Source organism: Notamacropus eugenii, chromosome 3, assembly GCF_028372415.1.
Source record: "Notamacropus eugenii isolate mMacEug1 chromosome 3, mMacEug1.pri_v2, whole genome shotgun sequence".
In the NCBI taxonomy this organism is placed as follows: domain Eukaryota; kingdom Metazoa; phylum Chordata; class Mammalia; order Diprotodontia; family Macropodidae; genus Notamacropus; species Notamacropus eugenii.
The window spans coordinates 260,145,582-260,166,042 of record NC_092874.1 but is presented as its reverse complement, the minus strand read 5'-3'; the positions used below and the strand labels follow the sequence as shown (position 1 = coordinate 260,166,042).

At 37.0% G+C, this 20,461-nt stretch overlaps 1 protein-coding gene across 1 annotated transcript in view; it reads right to left on the bottom strand.

Annotated features, from left to right (window-relative positions):
- Positions 1–20,461, bottom strand: part of OTOGL (otogelin like) — a 203,458-nt gene that overhangs the window by 137,134 nt on the left and 45,863 nt on the right. The window contains exons 8-15 of the mRNA XM_072650594.1: positions 18,808–18,914; positions 18,133–18,258; positions 15,433–15,541; positions 14,302–14,348; positions 13,649–13,794; positions 12,501–12,624; positions 8,412–8,589; positions 2,917–3,041 (exon numbers count right to left, since the gene is read on the bottom strand). Of these exons, the coding sequence (XP_072506695.1) occupies positions 2,917–3,041; positions 8,412–8,589; positions 12,501–12,624; positions 13,649–13,794; positions 14,302–14,348; positions 15,433–15,541; positions 18,133–18,258; positions 18,808–18,914 (962 nt within the window). The remainder of the gene's footprint in view (positions 1–2,916; positions 3,042–8,411; positions 8,590–12,500; positions 12,625–13,648; positions 13,795–14,301; positions 14,349–15,432; positions 15,542–18,132; positions 18,259–18,807; positions 18,915–20,461) is intronic.

Genomic DNA, 20,461 nt, shown 5'->3' with positions numbered 1-20,461 from the left:
TTTCATAAATCTTATTATAAAGCAGGAAACAGAACATTCCTTCCTGTCTCTAGCTTCTTTCAAAGCACAGCCCCTGGACCAACTCCTATGCAATGCACTTCTTTCCTCCATTTTTTAGTGTCCTTTCCCCTTTAAAATTGCTTTCTATTACTTTAGATGTGTCTGAATCTACTCATCTCTTTGTATGTTATATCACATGTCATGGCTTCATAGCAACTTGAGAAATCAGATTGCTAAATTTCTAGCGTGAGCATTGACACTTCAGAAATTGGCAGACACTACAAATCAGGACTTGATTGATTGCTTGTTGATTGTCTAGACTTTAAAAAGTGATAGGAAATTGTTAACAATTCAGCTTAAACTTAAAAGTGTTTATATACTTTTTTTGAGAGCTGATTGTTAAACGTATACTAGAACACCCTTCCAAGTCAGTTATTACAGGAAGGGACTGTTTCTTTTTTCGTCTCTGTAGCCCTAGCACCAAGCATAGTGTCTTGCACATTGTTGTTCAGTCATTTCAGTTGTGTCTGACTCTTTGTGACCTCATTTGGAGATTTCTTGGCAGAGAAATTGAAATGGTTTGCCATTTCCTTCTCCAGCTCATTTGACAGATAAAAAATTGAGGAAAACACAGTTAAGTGACTTGCCCAGGGTCACGCATCTAGTGTCTGAGGTCAGATTTGAACTCAGGAAGATGAGTCTTTCTGACTTCGAGACCAGCACTCTACCCTCTGTGCCATCTGGTTGCCCTCTTGAACATAGTAGATTCTTTATAAATTTTGTTATAGCAAACTGAATTGTCATTTCATCAATTAATTCATTAAATTAGGTGTCTTCCCATTAAAAAAAATAATTCAAGGGCAGAGTTGAATGCTTTTGTTTTAAATGTATTATATTAAATATATTTGTCATATTCATAACATTAAATATAAAAATTTATTTTCTTAAATATTAAGTTTGTGTTATGTTAAGTATTCACTAGTGAACTGATAGTTTGAAAATTTTTATGTTCACAGGAGATTATTTTTATAGCAATATTTCTCACAACAGGAACTGACATATCAGTCTTATTTGATCATAAATCCATTAAATGCTAGAGTGACATTCTCAGAGGAATACTTTTAAAAAGTGCTCTGGCAGCTGGAGTTGGGGGAGACATGAGATAAAGACTCCAAAAGGGAAGCTATTGACTATAGTACATGTAGAGAGGGATCAGGGTGAGGAGGGGGTGTATATGAAAAAGATAGTGCAGATAGAAATGACAGGGTTTGGGAAGTAATTGAATACATGAGGTGGGTTAGAGTAGAGTTGAGAAGTTGGAAACTGTAAAGCTGGGTGACCAAAAAGATGATGGTGCCTTCAATAGTAGCAAGAAAACTAGCGAGAATGTGAGTTGGAGCAGAGTAGAAGGTAAAGAGTTACTCTGGGACATGTCCGGTTTGAAGTACCTATAGGACATTCAATTCAAGATGTCCAGTAGACAGTTGGTAATGGCAAACTGGAGTTCAGAAGAAAGACTAGGGTTCAGTATATAGAACTGGAAACGATCCACCTAAGGATGGTAATTGAACCCATGGCAGCTAACAAGGAGTAGACAAAAAGGAGAAGGACTAATGCTGAGTTTTGGGTTATACCTATATTAGTCAGTGTGACATAAACTTCCTGAGCAGCTAGCGCTGGGCCTAGAGTCAGAAAGACCTGAGTTTAAATCCGGCCTCAGATACTAGTTGTGTGATCCTGGGCAAGAAAGTTAACTCATATTTGCTTCAGTTCCTCATATGCAAAATGGGGACACAGTAGAAAAAGAAATAGCAAATGACTCCAACATATTTGCCAACAAGAAGGGGACATGATTGAATAACCCAACAACAACAAAAAATGAGGGTATAGGACCTCTAAATTCTCTTCAGGCTCTATGATCTTTTGAACTTGATTCATAGTCTACCATTCTTTCCAGTATCCTATTTTGTAGATCCATACTAAACATATAGAATTCAATAGAAACATCCACAAAACAGCACTACAAAGTCCAAGGCAAAATAGATTGGCTTCCTTCTTGATGTGCAGTCCATGTTACCAGCATATTAGAAGGAAACCACAGGAACATATTTATACTCCACAAATGAAAGAAAAAGTTAAAAGAAGCGTAACATTTAAGTATATGTAAATGTGTACATACAATATACGATACACATTTTACACCAGATGACTCTATAGAGAGTCTAACAATCCTATTTAAAACCAAACATGCAGTGTTTATTTACATCCTCAGCCTTTCCTTTAAGGGAAGAACAACCCAACATTCTTGGCATGTGGGTTGCCCAGACGTTTCAGATTCAAGCACTGAGATAAAACAACTTCAGTTTGCTGCATCCTAGATCCCACACTGCTTGCTGAGGTCACAGAGTTCTTGCTGACCAGTTTATTTCTCCATTATTTACACTCTGAGTCTGGACCTGTTATCTGATGGCAAGAAAGAGACACAGCCAGGTATTTGTACATTTGGCTGTCATACAATGGAACCACAGTTGGGATATGGCAGGCCTCCTAGGACTGACATATTCCAACTGTGAACGTACAAGATTGTATCGGAGTGTTCTGGGAGGGTCGGAGGTGAACAATACTCTCTTGAGCACACAAAATGGGCAAATCTATGAGTATAAAATAAATGAAAAGCAGCCATTTTCCCCATGTGGTCTTTTCAAGGGGCTTATTTTCAAGAAAGGAACATTAAGATTTTTTAAAATTCTTAGTGTATTAGTAATGTAAAGTGGTAAGTGTATGTAGAAGTAATTGTTTTGATTGTGGTTATAGAAAAACAGAATTGAAATTCACCACCCAGTGAATGCTCAGCCCCAACGTGCTACTAATGCCCAGAAGAATTCCCCAAGGCTATATCTTCATCTGAAGGCTTACTATTTTCTTGGTTAATGTTACATGGGTCTAACAAAGGAACTCTAACAGGTGCAAAACAAGCTGAAGAAACTTTCCATGCATTTCCATGGAGCTGTGGGGTCCCTTCAATCATACCTCCTGGAGACCTGAAAAAGAAAAGGATAAGAAAGGTAGATCTGGTGGCTGATTGTAATATTTCTCATAGTTGCTTCTTGGTTTGGATTTCCCTGTCTTCTGGATGCCTCTAATCTGAATGAAAGATGAAGGGAATTTTGATCCATCCTTTAGGTTTGCCAAAAATGAGCTGTAGTGAAAATCTATGCTTGTGCCTAAGCCTTGAAATTTAAAGGATATGTACCTCTTCTAAGACCTAAGGCCATCTTCCAAAGGAACACGTTGATAATCTTTCTGATTCAATATTAACAACTATCTTTTGCCCTTTTCTGTATCCTCAACATTTTGCACACTGTCTGCCATACACTAGGCACATTAAAATGTTGATTAACTGACGAACTAATGTTACTGAAGCATCATTCTCTTTATATGACGGTGAGGTACTGATTGGAGTTAGGTATGCACATACAGATTAACTTGACAGTCAGATATATCTCAGCTCATCCATCAGCTCAGGTTAGTCTCAACTTATCAAATGTTTCAGCCCCGGTACAATTCAACTCTAGCTACATAGATAGAACCTTTCATTGCAGTGTGTTAAGGCAGAAGGGGGCCAAGAGGAGTAGTGTTTCAGGAAGGCTGGTGGCACGATGGATATAGTGCTAGCTTAGAACCAGGGAGACCTAAGTTCAAATCCAGTCTCAGGCACTAACTAGTTGTGTGATCCTGAGCAAGTCACTGAACCTCTGTTTACCTCTATTTCTTCATGTGTAAATCTGTAAAGCCCATTTCCCAGGTTTGTTGTATGGATCAAATGAGATAACATCTGTAAAGTTCCTAGTACATAGTAGATGCTATAAGAACATTAACTCTTTTTACATATTCTAGTATTGCAAATTCCCTGTCCCCATTTCTGAATGGTAGTCATGTGCTGATAGATGTATAACAACCAGCTCTCAAGAAGAAATAAACTCACGACATGCTTCTAAGTTTAATCTGCATTGTTAACATTTTCTCCATAACCTGCTTAAGCCCCTAGACAATCATCAGAACAAAAATCAACCCCTGATTTCTACCTTTAGCCAATTTCTGAGGTATAAATGCTTACTTTGAAAATTTAACAACCAACTCTTGAGTTCAAGCTAACTCCAGCACAACCCTGTAAACCATTCCACAATGCTGCCTTCCATTCTCACCCCCTTTGATGTCTATTCTCCATTTCTTTTCCTTTTCTGTTCTCCTTATCTTTCCACCTTCCTAAAGCTCAAAAATGCAGCAGATCTAGGCAGGGTGAGGAGTGGGGATAGGTTTGTTGGGAGCAATCCCCTTGAGATTTTGTCAATTGCATTTCATTTAAATTCTCTTAGGAACAAATGAAAAGTTTAAGAGGGACAAGGTTTATTATATTTTTTTTTTCTTCTTGAAGGATAAATACCACCATTTCCACTGTTGACTTACTATAATAACGCAGCTAAAAGCAATTTTCAAGTCATTAAAATTGTCCATTCGACTTTGTTTGCCATAGCATACTGATTCCTTATGAAACAGAGGAATTTGACTTCAAATATCAGAAAGTTAAACAATGCTTGTGAGCTATCTCTTCCCCTGAAATAATGTCCCACATGGACATAACTTTTGATTGTTTGCACACGAAAGAAGTTGAGGCCTTAGAATTAAGCAGACGGTTCTATCCTCTAGTCTCTGTTAACTGCTAACCTGTTTTGACACACGTCACAGCAAGAAAATGAATTGAAATAATCTTTTTTTATGTTACTCACTACATTTCTGTTGTATAAACATAATAACAAATGTTAATATTCTCTCTAAAAACATAACTGAATTAGTAGCATGAAAATTGAATGAACCACATAGGAGATGAGATACAAGAGACAATCAGCAGTATGTATATAATTATGATGCCTATAGCATTCCTCATATATTTAAATGGACCTGTGATAATGTGGATCACAACCCATCCAAGTCAGCCCAAGCTGTGTGGCTCCTGTCTGCCTCTTCGTAGGTTCACCACAACAGTACACCCAATATTTCCGGAGCCCTCCTTGATTTCTCCTGACATGACAAGGATATCACTGGTCCATTCTGACCATCCACTTGGCATCATTCCTCATCCTTGCCACAGGTTCAGTCTAACTTCTTTTCTCATTTACTTAAATTAGCACGTAATCCCTTGATGACATTTTTATTTCTGTTATTTAGAGTATAAAAATTATGTATAGGAAACTACTAACACTCATCATTGTAATCTGAGAAATTTAAAATTCTCCAGAGACTGTCATATTCCTTGTCATGTAGCCACGAACGTAGGTTTATCTGAATTCAAATCCACCTCAGATATTTACTAGCTGTGTGACCATGGGAAAGTCACTTAATCTCTATTTGCCTCAGTTTCATCGGTTGTAAAATGTGGATAATCATAGCACTTGCCTTGAAGGGTTGTTGTGAGGATCAAATGAGATAATATTTGTAAAAAGTGTTGAGCACAGTGCCTGACACATAGTAGGTGCTATATAAATGCTTATTCCCTTCCTCTTCCTCCCCTTCCATACAAAAATACTATTCTAATTACTATAATTAGTTATTAAGATAAAAACTAGCTTTTCCCTTAGTTCTTATTTTCATGATATTCTCCTTGCCTGGAATATTATTACTAACTAGTCATATCCTGCCCATCTTTCAAGGTCTATTTTAAGTTCTGTGTCTTCTATAGATTCTTGTCCAATTATTCCAGCCCACGCTGAGAGTTCCCACTTTAGAACTCAGACTGCCACAAACTAAAGTTAGGTAACTTGGGCCTATTTCCCATAGGATTCCAAAATATATGAAGCTCTGAGAGCACTTAGAGTCCCTCAACAGGCTGAATATTTTCATCTTAATATCTAGTTACCAGAAATCATGACAAGGCTGTTGACCAAATCTATGATTTGACTAGGGATCTCCTTAAGTGAAGAAACCCCTCTACCAAGGCAGGTAGCACCTTCTATGCAGGTAACTCCTCAGTAGTTTAGATAAGTGCCTGGAGCACTGAGACATCACACATAGTCACACAGCCAGTACGTCTTACATGTGGTAGGAATAATTAGTTAAAATACAAAACTACTTGATGGTATTGTATCGGCTACATCACAGGGGAGCTCCTTCTCAGTTGGCCCCACCTGGCTCCTTTGCCCCTTCTAGCCTCCCCCATAGGATCTTCATACTGTCCTAGAGTTTCTGGCACAGGGACCATGTTTCCTGGAGTCTCTCTCTTCCCCAACAGTGTTGTGTCCTAAAGTTTCTTCCTCCAGGGGCTCTGTGTCACAAGGTCAGAGATCTTGCTCCCAAGATCTCTCATCCCTTCCACCTGAATCTATATTTTAAAATATTATTTGGAAGGCACCATTTAGGCTGCTTGATACAAAAGTAAGAATCACCAGGGATATTTGTGCTGCCACATAACATACTTAAAGAGTTCTATGACTTCCTCAATATAGGTACTCCCTTCACTGGCACACCTCACAACTCCTCCCTGCCTGAATGGATAGCTTTATGAGTTGCTGGGGCCAAAAAAAGGATCATTCCTTATGACCAACCTTCTGGAGACGGGCCCTTCAGCTAGGATGTTACCTAGGCTGTTCCTTAAATAACAGAGACATATATACTCAGGCACTAGGGTTATACATGAAGTGTGGCCTAGACTCACAATATCTGCCATGGCCTTGCAGAATCTGGATTTGCTGCTGTATCACAATGAGGACTGCAGTGTGCTGGAAGTGCAATGAACTTTGTGGAGTCAGAAAGGTCTGAGTTCAAATCTAGCTTCTGACAAACAGTGATTTGGGGCATCACCAACTTCCTTGAGACTCAGTTTCCTCACCTACAAAATGAGAGGATTTGACTAGATGATCCCTGGTTTCTTCCCCTCTAAATTTGTGATTCTGTGCTCAGGACTTAGAATTAGGCAATGTAATTTACTTTTTAACACTAGAAGGAGCCTGCAAGTCAAATGACACAAAATTATACTTGGTCCTTCAAGGAAGTCTTAAATGTTGGTCATCTAGTCTTGTCTTCCCCCAACTTAGCTCCTTAATAGCAAGACGCCATTTTTCCTAAGTCTTCTGTAGGACCCAGAGTGCTTAGCCTTATGCTTGGCAAGAAGTAAGTGCTCAATGAACACTCATCAATCAATTGCTTAAAAACTCAGATGATTCCATGTTGTTCTCCATGTCTATAAAGTGTTCATAGCAGCCCAAACTAAAGTAACTGGGAGACTAAAACAAGTTGTTGAGAAAAATCGTTATTATATTGGATAGCAATGGTGAGCAGATCTGTGATTTCATTGGAATACTCCTGAGTGAGTTCTCTACCTCTGTAAGCTGGCACCTTGCCTAGAACATTGAGAGATTATGTGAGTCTCCATTGGTCACATAGCCAATAAGTGGGGGGGGGGGGAGGCCCACGCAGTGAGAGAAAGAAAGATCTGAGCACAGGTCTTCTCAACCTCAGGACCTGCTATCTATACAAAGAAATGTGTATATGCATGCATTTATGTATTCATGTACACATGTTTGTATATATTATATATCATATATATTATACACATACATACACATATGTGTATATAGGGTGTCCTAAAAGCCTTAGTACAATTTTAAATGATTAAAACTTAAAATTGCATTAAGACTCTGGACACCCTGGCATGTGGGTATGTATATATGTGTTCACACAACACACAAAACTGTGTATTTATCTATATACAGAGAAAAACAGACCCTATTCCCTTGCTAGGTGCTGCAGTGACACAAAGTATAAAAAAAATACTGTCCTTGCACTCAAAACTTACTCAACTAAGTCCCTGCACTTACCAGACTCACCCACCAGTAACGGGAAAAGACAACAACAGAGACCCCTACACCTTCTGATATTGCATGATAAGTTGATTAGGAAGTCAGAAAACAAAGTTAAGATGGGAGACAAGGTGGTCACCAGCAGGAATGTTCAGAGAAGGCCTTCTAAAGGAGGTGGCATTTGAGATGGGCTCTAAAAGAAGAAGTGTCTAACAGAACAAGATAGAATGGGAAGGAATCTCAAGGAATTACCAATGGCATAGAGATTGGGGGATTATGATATATATTTGAGAGATTGAAACTGTCCAGTTCGGCTGAAGTGTGCAGTACACAGAGCAAAGTAAGAAGGGACAGATCTAGAAAGGTAAGGTGGCATCTGCCTCTGGATGGTCTTGAACACCAAACAGGAGAATATTAAATGGAGTTGATGCTTAAAAAGTTAATTTCTAAAATGCTATGTTTCTCGGTGTACTAAGCATCTATAGAGAACGTAGTCAATAATTCATCCTTTAAGAAATGAGTCACTAGACTCAAGTTATGACCAAAGGTAATACTCACATGAAATCATCCCTTATGTTCCCATTGAAAGTTCCACACAGACCCATTGTTCTTCTTTTCCAATCAGTACTGAGTTGAATATAAAGTCTTGCCCCATCTTTAGCAAATATAATCTTTAAACCAAATCTAGTTTTCAGAACAATAAACAAAGAGGACAGATTTCGAATTTCAACATGTCCTGCACAAGAAGAAAATACATAAATCAGCGTTGGATAGTTCAGCTCGAAAACTCTCTAGGATTTCCCAAAACATCTAGGAATGATCTGAGATATTTCCAGCTCTCAGGAACAAGTATTTTTTTCCTGAGGTGTGAAGTGATCAAATGTGTTAGATCAGGAGTTTTAGAAGTATAAGGAACAAGCTAAGGATCTTGGATGACGGTATCATCTTTGGGTCTGGTGCCTTATTTAGCAGAGTCTGACTTAGAATTTAGGCTTAGAGTTGGGGGAAAAAAACTTCCTAACAATTCTCAGCTGCCCAAAAGTAGAATGGGACACTTGAAAATTGGTGGGTTCCTCTGCCTTGGAGGTTTTTAAGCAGAGTCTGAGCAATCAATTGTAAAGTATATTATAATAAGCAGCAAGGTGGCACAGTGAATAGAGCACTGGGCTTGAAGTCTAGAAGACTCATCTTTATGAGTTCAAATATGGCTCATACACTTAATGGTTGTGTGACCCTGAGCATGTCCCTTGATCCTTTTTGCCTCAATTTCTTCATCTGTAAAATGAGCTGCAGAAGGAAATGGCAAACCACTCCAGTATCTTTGTCAAGAAAACATCAAATACATTCATGAAGAGCTAGATATGACTGAACAAAAACAAAAATTATAATGGGATGTCTTATGGGTTTGAGTTTGACTAGTTGGCTTCTACCAATTCTTCCAATTCTCAATTTCTGTGATTTTGTGAATTCTGTGAATCTGTTTAACTGATGTCTATTAACAGGCTTAATGTTAATCCCAAAATTTGCTGAGATAATATTGCACTCTCTGGACCAGCCCAGACTGTATTTGAGTAGTGAGAATTATATCTTTATCTCCCCCAGACTGAGAGAACTATTTAAAAAAAAAAATAACCAACCCCTATTTGTAACAAAGTACATGGACATTCAGATTTATTGGCAGAAAATTAAGGGGTGATTATTCTTTAAATAATAAATTCTTCTAGTGCATTAAGGTATAATTCCATTAAGAAAAAAAACAATTTGTACTCAATTTTCAGCAACTCATTACCGCATAAACATAAGGCCAAGTGTAGCTTATACTCTTGAATTTGTACTAACTATAAATATAAAAAGTGCTTTCATGTCCATGGCTTCTATGACCCTAAACTATATAATTTTCCTTCTACTTCTCTTCTATTTCCATCTCTGGATGTTCTTTCTCTTTTTTTTTGAGATGGGGAGGCAGATGGGGAAGTATTCACTCATTGTGTTGCTGAACAACCTACCCTCTGAGAGATTTGCCTGGGACACTGAACAAAGAGGTAGCATGGTAATCATCTCTCAGCACATATGTGTTAGGGGTAAGACCTGAACCCAAGCCCTCATGACTCTGAAGGCCAGCCTTCTTGCAACTATACAGAGTGCCTCTTCCTCCGGCAGTCCCTAAATAGGGACTTTGCCTTTTTCTCTTCTCACGAAGTTTACTGTTGTTGATCTGTCATTTTCCAGGTGTGTTCAACTCTTTTTGTGACTCCATTTGGGGTTTTTCTTAGCAGAGATACTGGAGTAGTTGCCATTTCCGTCTTCAGCTCGTTTTATAGATGAGAAAAACTGAGGCAAACAGGGTTAAGTGACTTATCCAGGGTCATGCAGGCAGTGTCTGAGGTCAGATTTATACTCATGCCTTTCTGACTCAAAGCCTGGCACTCCATCCACTGAGCCACCCAGCTCTTCCTGAAGCTATCTTGCATTTACTTTGCATTTTACGTATTTTTATGTGTATATTTTATGTCCCATGACAAAATGTAAGTTCCTTGAGAGCAAGGATAGTTCGTTTATGTCTTTGTATGCCCAGCTCAGTCCCAGCAAATAACAGTCGCTTAATAAATGTTTGCCAACTGACTTTTGCTCTCCCCATAAGGCCTTTCCTTAAAGATCTCAGTCATTCTCATATCTTTAAATGTTACCTATAAGCTGCTTTTTTATATTTATTATATATTTATACCTTGTTACATAACATATATAATATAATATATATTATGTATTTATATCTTGTTACTTCTTTTCCCCAAGTCCTAGTGCAGGGTCTCCAGTTGCCTGCTGGGCATCTCCTCTGGAATGTCTTGCCAACACCTCAATACAATTTCAACATGCTCAACACATACCTCACCACCCTTCTTTCTATAGTATTCATTTACCTCCTGACTTGGTAACTGGTACTTTCACTTTCAAAGTCCCTTGAGCTCAAAACTCTGCAGTCACTTTCAACTCATCCTTCTCACATGATTCCCCTGCCATATTATATTTATACAAATATTATTGAATGTGAACTGTAGTGGTAATTTTCTGTCAGATGCTGTAAGGAATCAAAAATACAGAATATGATGTCCCTGACCACAGATCTAAATTTGGAAGGGTCCTCGGTGGCTATCTAGGTCAATCTCTTCAATTTATAGATGCCTCAGCTTAAGTGACTTGCCCAAAGGCAAGGATCAGAACCTGAGTCATTGCAGACTCCAGGGTCAGTGTCCCTTCTGTTGTACCCAATTGGATCCTCGGTGTCTACAGTCTATTTGGGTAGACAAGGCATGCCCACATAAAACGTTAGATAAATAAAGGAATGGTATGGACATTAGATACTTTACTAATTTCGAAACAAGGGAGACTCCTGTGGGATAGACAGTTACAGAAGGCTTCCTGAAAGGGTAGGAGCTTCCATAAGGGGTAATACATTGGTTCTCAAGATTTTTTTTTCCTCAAATAGTTTTTTAGCAAGAATAGCAAAATGTGTATTGAACTCCCATCATCATTTAACATTGTTACAAACCCCCAAATATTGTGAAAATCACTAAGTAAGAAGTAATAATGTGGAAGGTTAGGAGGGGATGACAGAAGCAAAGAGGAGAGTGGACAAAGCCCAGGTATGCAACCAAGTCTTTTCCATTTTCTGTCTCTCTTATCTGTGACCCACTCTTTCCATTCTCACTAATACCCTGGTGTGTCTAGCCTGGATAATGTTAATATACATTTATACTACACCTACTATGTGCCAGATACTTTACAAATATTATGTCCTCTGACCTTCACAACAACTCAATGAGATAAGTCTCTGAGTCCAGATTTGAACTCTGGTCTTTCTGAGGACAAGTCTGGCACTCTTTCCACTACACTACCTAGCTGCCTAGGTTTTTCATACTCAGTACACAAAGCCACTCTCCAAGACTTTATCATGAGAAAAATGATCATTAAGAGCATTCCTCTTCTATGAAATGATGAAAATTGGAGTAAAACAAAAATAGGAAATAATATATAGGATGTCCCCAAAAGTCTTAGCACAGTTTTAAGGAGCTTTGAAGGTATTAAGTTTTAATAGCTTAAAATTGTCCCAAGACCTTTGGGTGACTCTGTATACCGTTACTACCACAATGTAAATGGAAGCAATAATAAAGAATTGAATTTTATCACAATTTTATCATGTAATCATAATGATCAAGTCTGACCCTGCGGAAAAGGTATGAGAATGCATCTCTCTCGCTTCTTTGCAGAGGTGGGGGGCTATGGCTATGAGGCACTACATAGACTATCAGACTTGACTGATATATTCATGAATTGTGCTGAATCTTTCTTTTCTTCCTTATTCTTTGTTTTAAGGGATGGCTCTAGCTGGGCCCCCTCCATATATCTTGATCTATATCTTGCCATTGGACCCAGATGGCTCAGGAGGAGAAAGTGAGACTGGTGATATTGCACAACCTGCCTCACTTAAATCCAATTCACTTCCAAATCATGGCATCACCTTCCCCAAGTCATGGTCCTCTTCCAGAATGAAAGGTAAACAACAGCAAAGGATGGTTCTATGAGGTGGGAGGGAAACCAAGGGGATATAAAAACAAGATCTCAATCAAAAACATAAAGAGTGTTCCTTACCATTCAAATTAAAACCCTGATTCGGACCGGTGAGAATTTCACCTCCTCTATTAAGGATCACTTGTTTATTAAAATCATCCTCAAGAAGTAGTGCTACTGATTGCAGGCAGGCCCAGTCAAGGTTCTAAACGCAAAATAGAAAACGGATAAAAACAAAAATAAGAAAAAGAATTGACAAAAATGTACAGGAGCATCTTCAGTATACAATGTGAAAATAAGGAATTTTTCTTAAGTGCCTGCATAAGATTTCCTTTTGTACATAAAGTGCATTGAAGTCAGACACATTTCAAATTGCATGCAGGTGATACATTAAATGCACACACACACACACACACACACACACATACACATACACATACACATACACACGATAGCCAAAAGAAAACAAAAAATGAAAGATTATTAACATTGAAACCTCTGAAATAGATATAACTTCCTGACATGCATTTTTTAAATGGCAAAACTCAAATGCATAGGATTTTTCTGAGAATCTAATGAGATAATACTATCATGCTGTAAACTATAAATCACCATGTAAATACGAGTGCACATTTATCATAAATGTGATCTTTTATTGCTATTTTGAACACTTGATATTAAATTAAGCCAGATTAAGTGTTAGCACTATAAGTCCACAAGCATTTTTTAATGTTTCAGGCACTGTGCAAAACACTAAGGATACAAAGTCAGAATCTGACATGATCAGATTTAGAGAGCTTGACAAATGGCCTCAGTTTCTTCCACTATAAATTATTCATATATTTATTAATTCAAGAAACTCTATACAAAATAAATGTTCTAGTATATTAAGAAATGCCTCACCCATTTGGTAATACACTAAATTTATTCAATCCTGTCATCAAAAGAATTTATCTCTTTAAGACACCTGTTCTAATGTAACCAAATACTTATTTTCCTTATGTAACCATGCATGAAAGACTCAAAAAAACTAAGTATGACAGAAATCACTTTTATAAAGAAAAAATATAATTATTTGTGCCATGTGGATTTGTTTCATTATGTTACTCATTTAGTCAAGAAAAAACTTCCATTGACTTTTGTTACCAGGGTTGGGTTTCATGACTTGTCATCTGAAATCTTCAAATAGCAGAGTCATTTTGATTTTTAATTAAGATTGTCTTTCTTACCTCATCACAAGGAGCCTGCTGTAGAGTGATTGTGAATTTATCTTTCCCAGTCCCTTTCACAAGAATGTACTGGCAGACACCAAAAAAGGTATAATGTCGACCATCAAAAGTTGTGAAATGAGAATCACCAACCACTGAACACTCAACTAGAAATAAAAAGGGAGACAGAGAGAATAAAAACAAATCAGCTCAGGATAGAATACTCAGAAAACTTGATTATCAAAAGGTTAACTGTGCAGTAGCTTAATTGATGTTAGCTGTTTTTGACAAGTTTCTGGAACAAATTCCCAAATTATTCAGTCCAATTTTATTTTTTAATTCATTAAATGATATATTTCCCATTGCTCTTATTATATTTTACAACCCACCACAACTTTTTAATATGTTGTTAGAGAACCAGGTGAAATATTTCATTTAACTAATGTTCCCTAGTTGTATCCTGATTTCTGGTTTATAATACATTTTTCAACTCTGGCATACTTTCTTACAGATCGTCACAACAATTTGCCCTTTTGTCCATTGGGGCAGACTATACATAAATTCATTCAATGTGTTTCCACAAAATCAGTACTTAGAGTTCACTCCTTAGAGTTCATTCTTTTTCTATTTTTAGAGAAAATTGCTCAATGGAAAAGATATAACTACAAGATTACCTGGACAATCAAACTTTGTGCAATTCCAAGTTCCACCAACACAAACGCTAAGTGAGACAAAATGCAGAATATTGTGTTAATATCTGTTCAAATATTATATTGATTAATGTACAGAAAAGAATGTTGATAAATTTTAAGGAAACTAAGCTAAAAAAAACTCAGAAAATTGATTACCCAGAGCAGTAGCTGTCAAAGTTTTTTGATCCTGCGTCCCATCCATTAAAAGTTTTTGATCATGTACCCTTAATATGTATATACTTATCTATAAATTACATGTGCATAGCAATCTACCAATAATTATACACTTTATAAGACATACACAAAATAGAAATCTGAAAAAGATGATATGAGAATGAAATATTTGATCCTATTGAAGAGTCAATAGGAAATCACTGGAGTTTATTGAGTAGGAGGATGATATGGTCAGACTTGCGTTTGGGAAAGAGACTTGAGGAAGAGAGGCCAATATATTGCATTAGTATGGGATAAAGATGATGAGGACATGAACTTAGGTGGTCACTATGTGAATAGACAAAATGGAACAGATATGAAAATTATGGAGATAGAACAGACAAGATTTGGCAACTGACTGGGTATATAGGATGAGGTAGGGTGAGAAGTCAAGGTGATGGCTTTGAGATTATGAAAACCTGGGTGAATGGAAGAATGGTGGTGACTTTGAAAATAATATGAAAGTTTGGAAAAATGGAAGGAAAAATGTTATGAAATCTGCAACCCAGATCATAATTGATACATCTCTGCTCATTCCATGTAAGTCACCCGAAGTGGAAAGCATGGAGATAAGGCTCTAACTCACAGATCATTCCCTAACAAAAAGCCTCCCCTCTGATGGTCACATTTGGTAGTTGTGAGGTATTCTGGGAGACAGGATAGGGATCAAATTTTTCCAGTGGCTCTTGAACAGCTACCATCCTTGGTGTCTGAGAATTCAAGGGTCAGAAGAGAAGGGAAAATAGAGAACTTTGCACAACAAAGGGAAAGGGCAAGACAAGGGGAGTGTTGAGGGGGTGAATAGGTGTGATCATGTTGGAGACAGGCCCCATGATTGGTTATGACATAGAGAGTAGAGAGTTTCCCACTAGAAACAATTAAAAAGAGAAAGTGACATACCATTCAGAACATTCTTGTTCAATTATTGAACCAACTGAATAAGATAATCCACGATAACTACATGGGCACTTTTCCAAGGCTACACAAGTTCCATTGTCCATTATGAGGCCTGTGTGAAAGTATATATTTAAAGATAGTGCTTAAAATAAAGAACAAATTATTCCAGTTCTGCCTCATACCGTATCTGCATCACATGGTCATATTTCAATCACTACATCGACAAGCATGTTTTTTAAGTTTTAACTTTTAAAAATGTTTATTTTACTTCCAAATTCTCTCCCCCCTTCTACCCTCTCTGCTACCTAATAAAAAGATAAGAAATGTGATATTTATTAGACATATAAAATCATGTAAAACATATTTTCATATTAGCCATGTTGCAATGGGAGAACAGTAAGAAAAGTAAAAAAAAAAATAAAGTGAAAAAAATGTGCTTCAATCTGCATTCAGAATTCATCAGTTCTCTCTCTGAAGATAATGTTTTTCATCGTGAGTCCTTTGGTATAGTCCTGGATGATGGTACTGACTGGATTAGCTAAATATTTCACAGTTGATTATCGTTACAATGTTGCTTTTCCTGAGTACAAAGTTCTAGTTCTGCTCCCTTCACTTTGTATCAGTTCATATAAGTCTTTCCAGGTTTTTTTCTGAAACTATTCCCTTCATCATTTCCTATACTTACTTCCATATAATATGGAAAGCAGTTGGATTTTTCTTCTTGCAAGCTGTTTTTTTAAGGATCCCTGTGATTTCTTAAGCCAGAACCCCTCGCTCTCACCACCACTCCCTTGTATATGTTGTCTCTCACCATATTAGAAAGCAAGCTCCTTGAAAGTCCCTTTGTATTTGTATAGTAGGTACTTAGCACAGTGTAAAATGTGCCTAATAGGTACTTTCATTGATTATACAGAAATCAGGATTGATAGAAATATAAAGAGTGCTGAAACTATAGATCTTTAAAGTATGAAGAAGAAACTGAGATACAGAAGATGAAAGCACACTCACACAGGGAGTCAATGGAAGACCTGGAAATTGGTGATATCCATTTCCAGGATCCATTTTTCAAACTTTTATTCAATCAAACATATTGAGTGCTTTAAAAGTGCTGAGTAAAGTATTGTGGGGAAGACAAGGGAAAGTGCTAATAACTTTCAGTGTTTGACCTCAAGGAATTTACCGCATAGTTGAGATAACAGTATGGTATAAGGAACAGAGTACTTGACTTTGAGCCATGAAAATCAGGGATTGAATCCCATGTACAGCATTTAATAACTGTGTGACCTGGAAAATTCACATTACCACTCTGAGCCTTGGTTTCCTCCATATATAAAATGGGAATAAGAAAACCTCTAGTCTCTACCTTACAGGAATGTTGTTGAGCTCAAGCTATAGGATGTACATAAAGTGCTTAGCAAACTTCAAAGCAATATAGGTAGATTTAGAGCTGGAAAAATGAAGGAAAAAGAATTCATTGAGCTTTTTACTATTTCTTTCAGCCACTATGCTCAGCACTGGGGGGTTAGGGGGGGAAATGGAGTGGTACAAATACAAAGAAGCACAGCAGTGCCTGTTCTCAAGAAGCTTATATTCTAATAGAGGAAGATAAGAAATAAAGGTGGAAAAGATTTGGGGGGGGGGGCGGGGGTGCTGGAGAAGAAAGGGAGATGAAAACAAAGGGGCATTTGAAATTATCTTATCTAATGTCCTGGTTTGGCAGATAAGGAGCTTGGGCCCAAAGAAATAAAATAACTTGGCCAAAGTTACCCTGGGAGGAAGCAATAGAGCTGGGATTCAAATCCTGGCTTTCTAACTCTAAATTTAGCACTCTTTCTTTGTATTATGCTGCATCCCATTACACGTTAGTTATGATTGTATATAAGGGTTTATTGAACTGAATGAAACATCTAGGGAGAAATACATTATGTAGTATATAGATTATAAGCATGATAGGAATTCCAAAAACAGAAAGATGATGGGATGACTGGTTTGAACATAAAAAAGAGCCTTCAAAGATGGGTTGGGGTAGAGAAAACCCCAAGGGATAGTAGTAGACATTGATCCCTATGGATCCCAGTGGGAATGTGGATTGGTAGAGTGAGACATAATGAGTACCACATCTGTGATTCCAATAATTACCACAAAGGGGAAGTAGGTGCTAGATGATATCAGATATTTTCCCAAATTAGCAAATGTGCTGCAGTTGTGGGTAGGGGATGAATTATAAAAAACTATTTTTTTGCAAAAGCTGACAAAAGTTGACTATTTGTTAGACAATGCATGGGAGAAAATATCGTTAAATATATAAATATGTATTAAATATGCAAGTAAATGTTAAAACTGGAATAAAAATCAAAGTATTATGAAAGATTTGGCTTTACTATTCTACTTTCACCTCAAATTTACTTTCATTTTAAAGTACAAATGCAACTCCAATTATTATATCTTTAAATACCCAAATAAAAAAGTTTCTCTGCTGTGAGAATACTTTCAATATTTACCAAAATACCTTTGTGCCTGAATTCAGTGAGAAGTTTGCAAATTGAAGCTTCTGCTAAACATTGTTGACCAAAACTCTTTTGGTAAGTTTTGTTCCAGCAGCCATAAGTCACAAATGAAGACCAAGATCATTCTTTCCTTTTTCCTTTGAGGTCAAACATTCTATACTCCACCAAGTTGTATTAATTTGATGGAAACACTTACCATCAGGACAGTAACATCCATCAAGACAATGAAGATTGCTTCCAAGACACTCTTTTTCAAAAGTGCAGGTGGGTGGACAACAGCTGATACAATCCCGATGAATAAGACTATCATCACATTTATCAACTGAAATATTCAAGCAGAGGTCATGTCAGTCAACTGTATTCTTGACTTTTTCAGAGGAAAAGACATCATAATCAGGTACAGTGTAACAACATTTTTTTTTAATTTTTAATTTCCTATAGCCAGATCACACTCAGAGTCAATTTTGAGTACTCAGAGCTTGTTGGGTCAAAACAGTGCAGCTAAGAGCTGTTGTACTTAGGACAAATGGCATAAAACATGTTTTAATTTGCCATCATGAAAAGGATGAAAAAATGGCATGGCATCACGTGGAATGTGGAAGGCATTTACTTAAGTTGCAATCATGGTGGTGCAGGGGGCAGGGTGAGAGCATTACTGAAGGTAAGAACCATTTGGTATCTTCCTATTTTAGCTAACTAATCTTCTGAACTACTTTCTAGTTCTTTCCAGGCTGCTTAAGTGCTACCAATACTTTCTAAATGTAAGTGCCTTGAGACAAAGAACCATTGCCTCCACCCTAGTCAAAGTTCAGCCTTGGCTAAACCTAAACATCCACAAATATATCAAACTTGGAAAAGGAAGAAAACATACCACATGCTGGAAAGTCATCTCTCCACTCCTGAATAGGATAACCAACATGCGAACAAGCTCTGGCATACTCTGTAGCAGCTCGGCAATAGGTATGGTCATCATTAGTTCTGAAAATATAAAGGAACCAGAATCAGGTGCAAAGAATAGGCAGTGAGCAAGCCTTTGACCTTTTGAGGCCACTGGGTTTCTCCTACTGTTTCTTGACAGTCTGTGGGAATTTCAATAATCATTGGTGATAGGATGTGTTCTCTTTATTATAGAGTGTATATTTCAGTGTAGAAGATACACAAGTATAAGATACTTGGACTGATGAATGTGGATGACTGTTTCTCTGTAGGGTTTTTCTACAATCTACACTACAGATTCTTAACCAGAAGTCTGTGAGATTGTTTATTTTTTTGTTAATATTCTGATAAGCTTATTTTGATATCATTGCCTTCCTGTTTAATTCTTTGCATTTTACTTTATGCATTTAAAAACATTATTCTGAAAAGGGGTCAAAAAACTTTACCAGATGGACATACTTAACCAGACAAATATACACAAAAAAGTTATGAACCTCTGAAATCTAGACCTTTTGGGGGGTTATGAATGCATTTCTGTTGGAAGAGGTATCTCTTCTAATGATATACATGCCCCTAACCTTGTTTTTTTTTTTCACTATACAATTAACATCTGTTGAGATTTTCTTAGTTTTCAGTGTAACAGACTAAGTTCCATTTCAATAAAATACCTGTAAATGGAAAACATTTACAAGTTCCATTTTTACCCCATCAGGTTTCATCTATTAGAGCAATCATCAGTACTATAAAATTAAGCTAAACTAAACCATTCAGATAATCCTTTAAAATTCATTAAGATATGATTTGTTTCTTAGGGACATGAACTTTGTAAAGCTTCCAAATAATTCTCAAATTTTAAAAGATGACTCTTCAAATATAATTTTGAGTTTTAGAAGTTATAAATTACTAAAACTATTATTAACTTTTATTTTGGTCAGGACCCATAATTTGATTGAAGTAAGAACCTCCCAGTGCGGGAATCCTCTTCTACTCATATCAGTACGTATTCTGCTACCTAGTCTTAAGGAATCATACAGGGTCAAGGACAGAACAAGGTGTTTTTTGTTTGGTTGGTTTGGGTTTTTTGCCAGGGTCACACAGCTGATATGTGCCATCAACAGGATGTGAATACAGACCTTGGTTCCCAGGCCAACTGACCATTCACTATATCATACTGTCTCTCTTTGAGTGGCATTGTGTGACTATTATAGACAAACTGAAATTATTTGCTAATTCCTGAAACATTAATTTAACAAAAATCTATAAAATCAGCATTGTCAGATATATTTGTCTTTCAAAGATGAAACACATAAAACAGAATAGGAGCAAAGTCTTACAAATGAATGGCATTAAGGAGGTTGTATGTATTCATGGGCCTCAATACTTTCAACATCTCTATTGTCAAGTCACCATCCCAGACAGAATGGGATTCTGAATTATTGTAACCAGAGACTGGAGTTTAAATAGTCCAATTAACTGAGTTTCATTAGAAATGATGACTTGGCAGACAAACTGAGAGGCCTTAGAAAATCTAATAAACTAAGACTAAGTCCCAAAATGAAAAAGAGCATCTTTAGACAATTTAAGCTTGC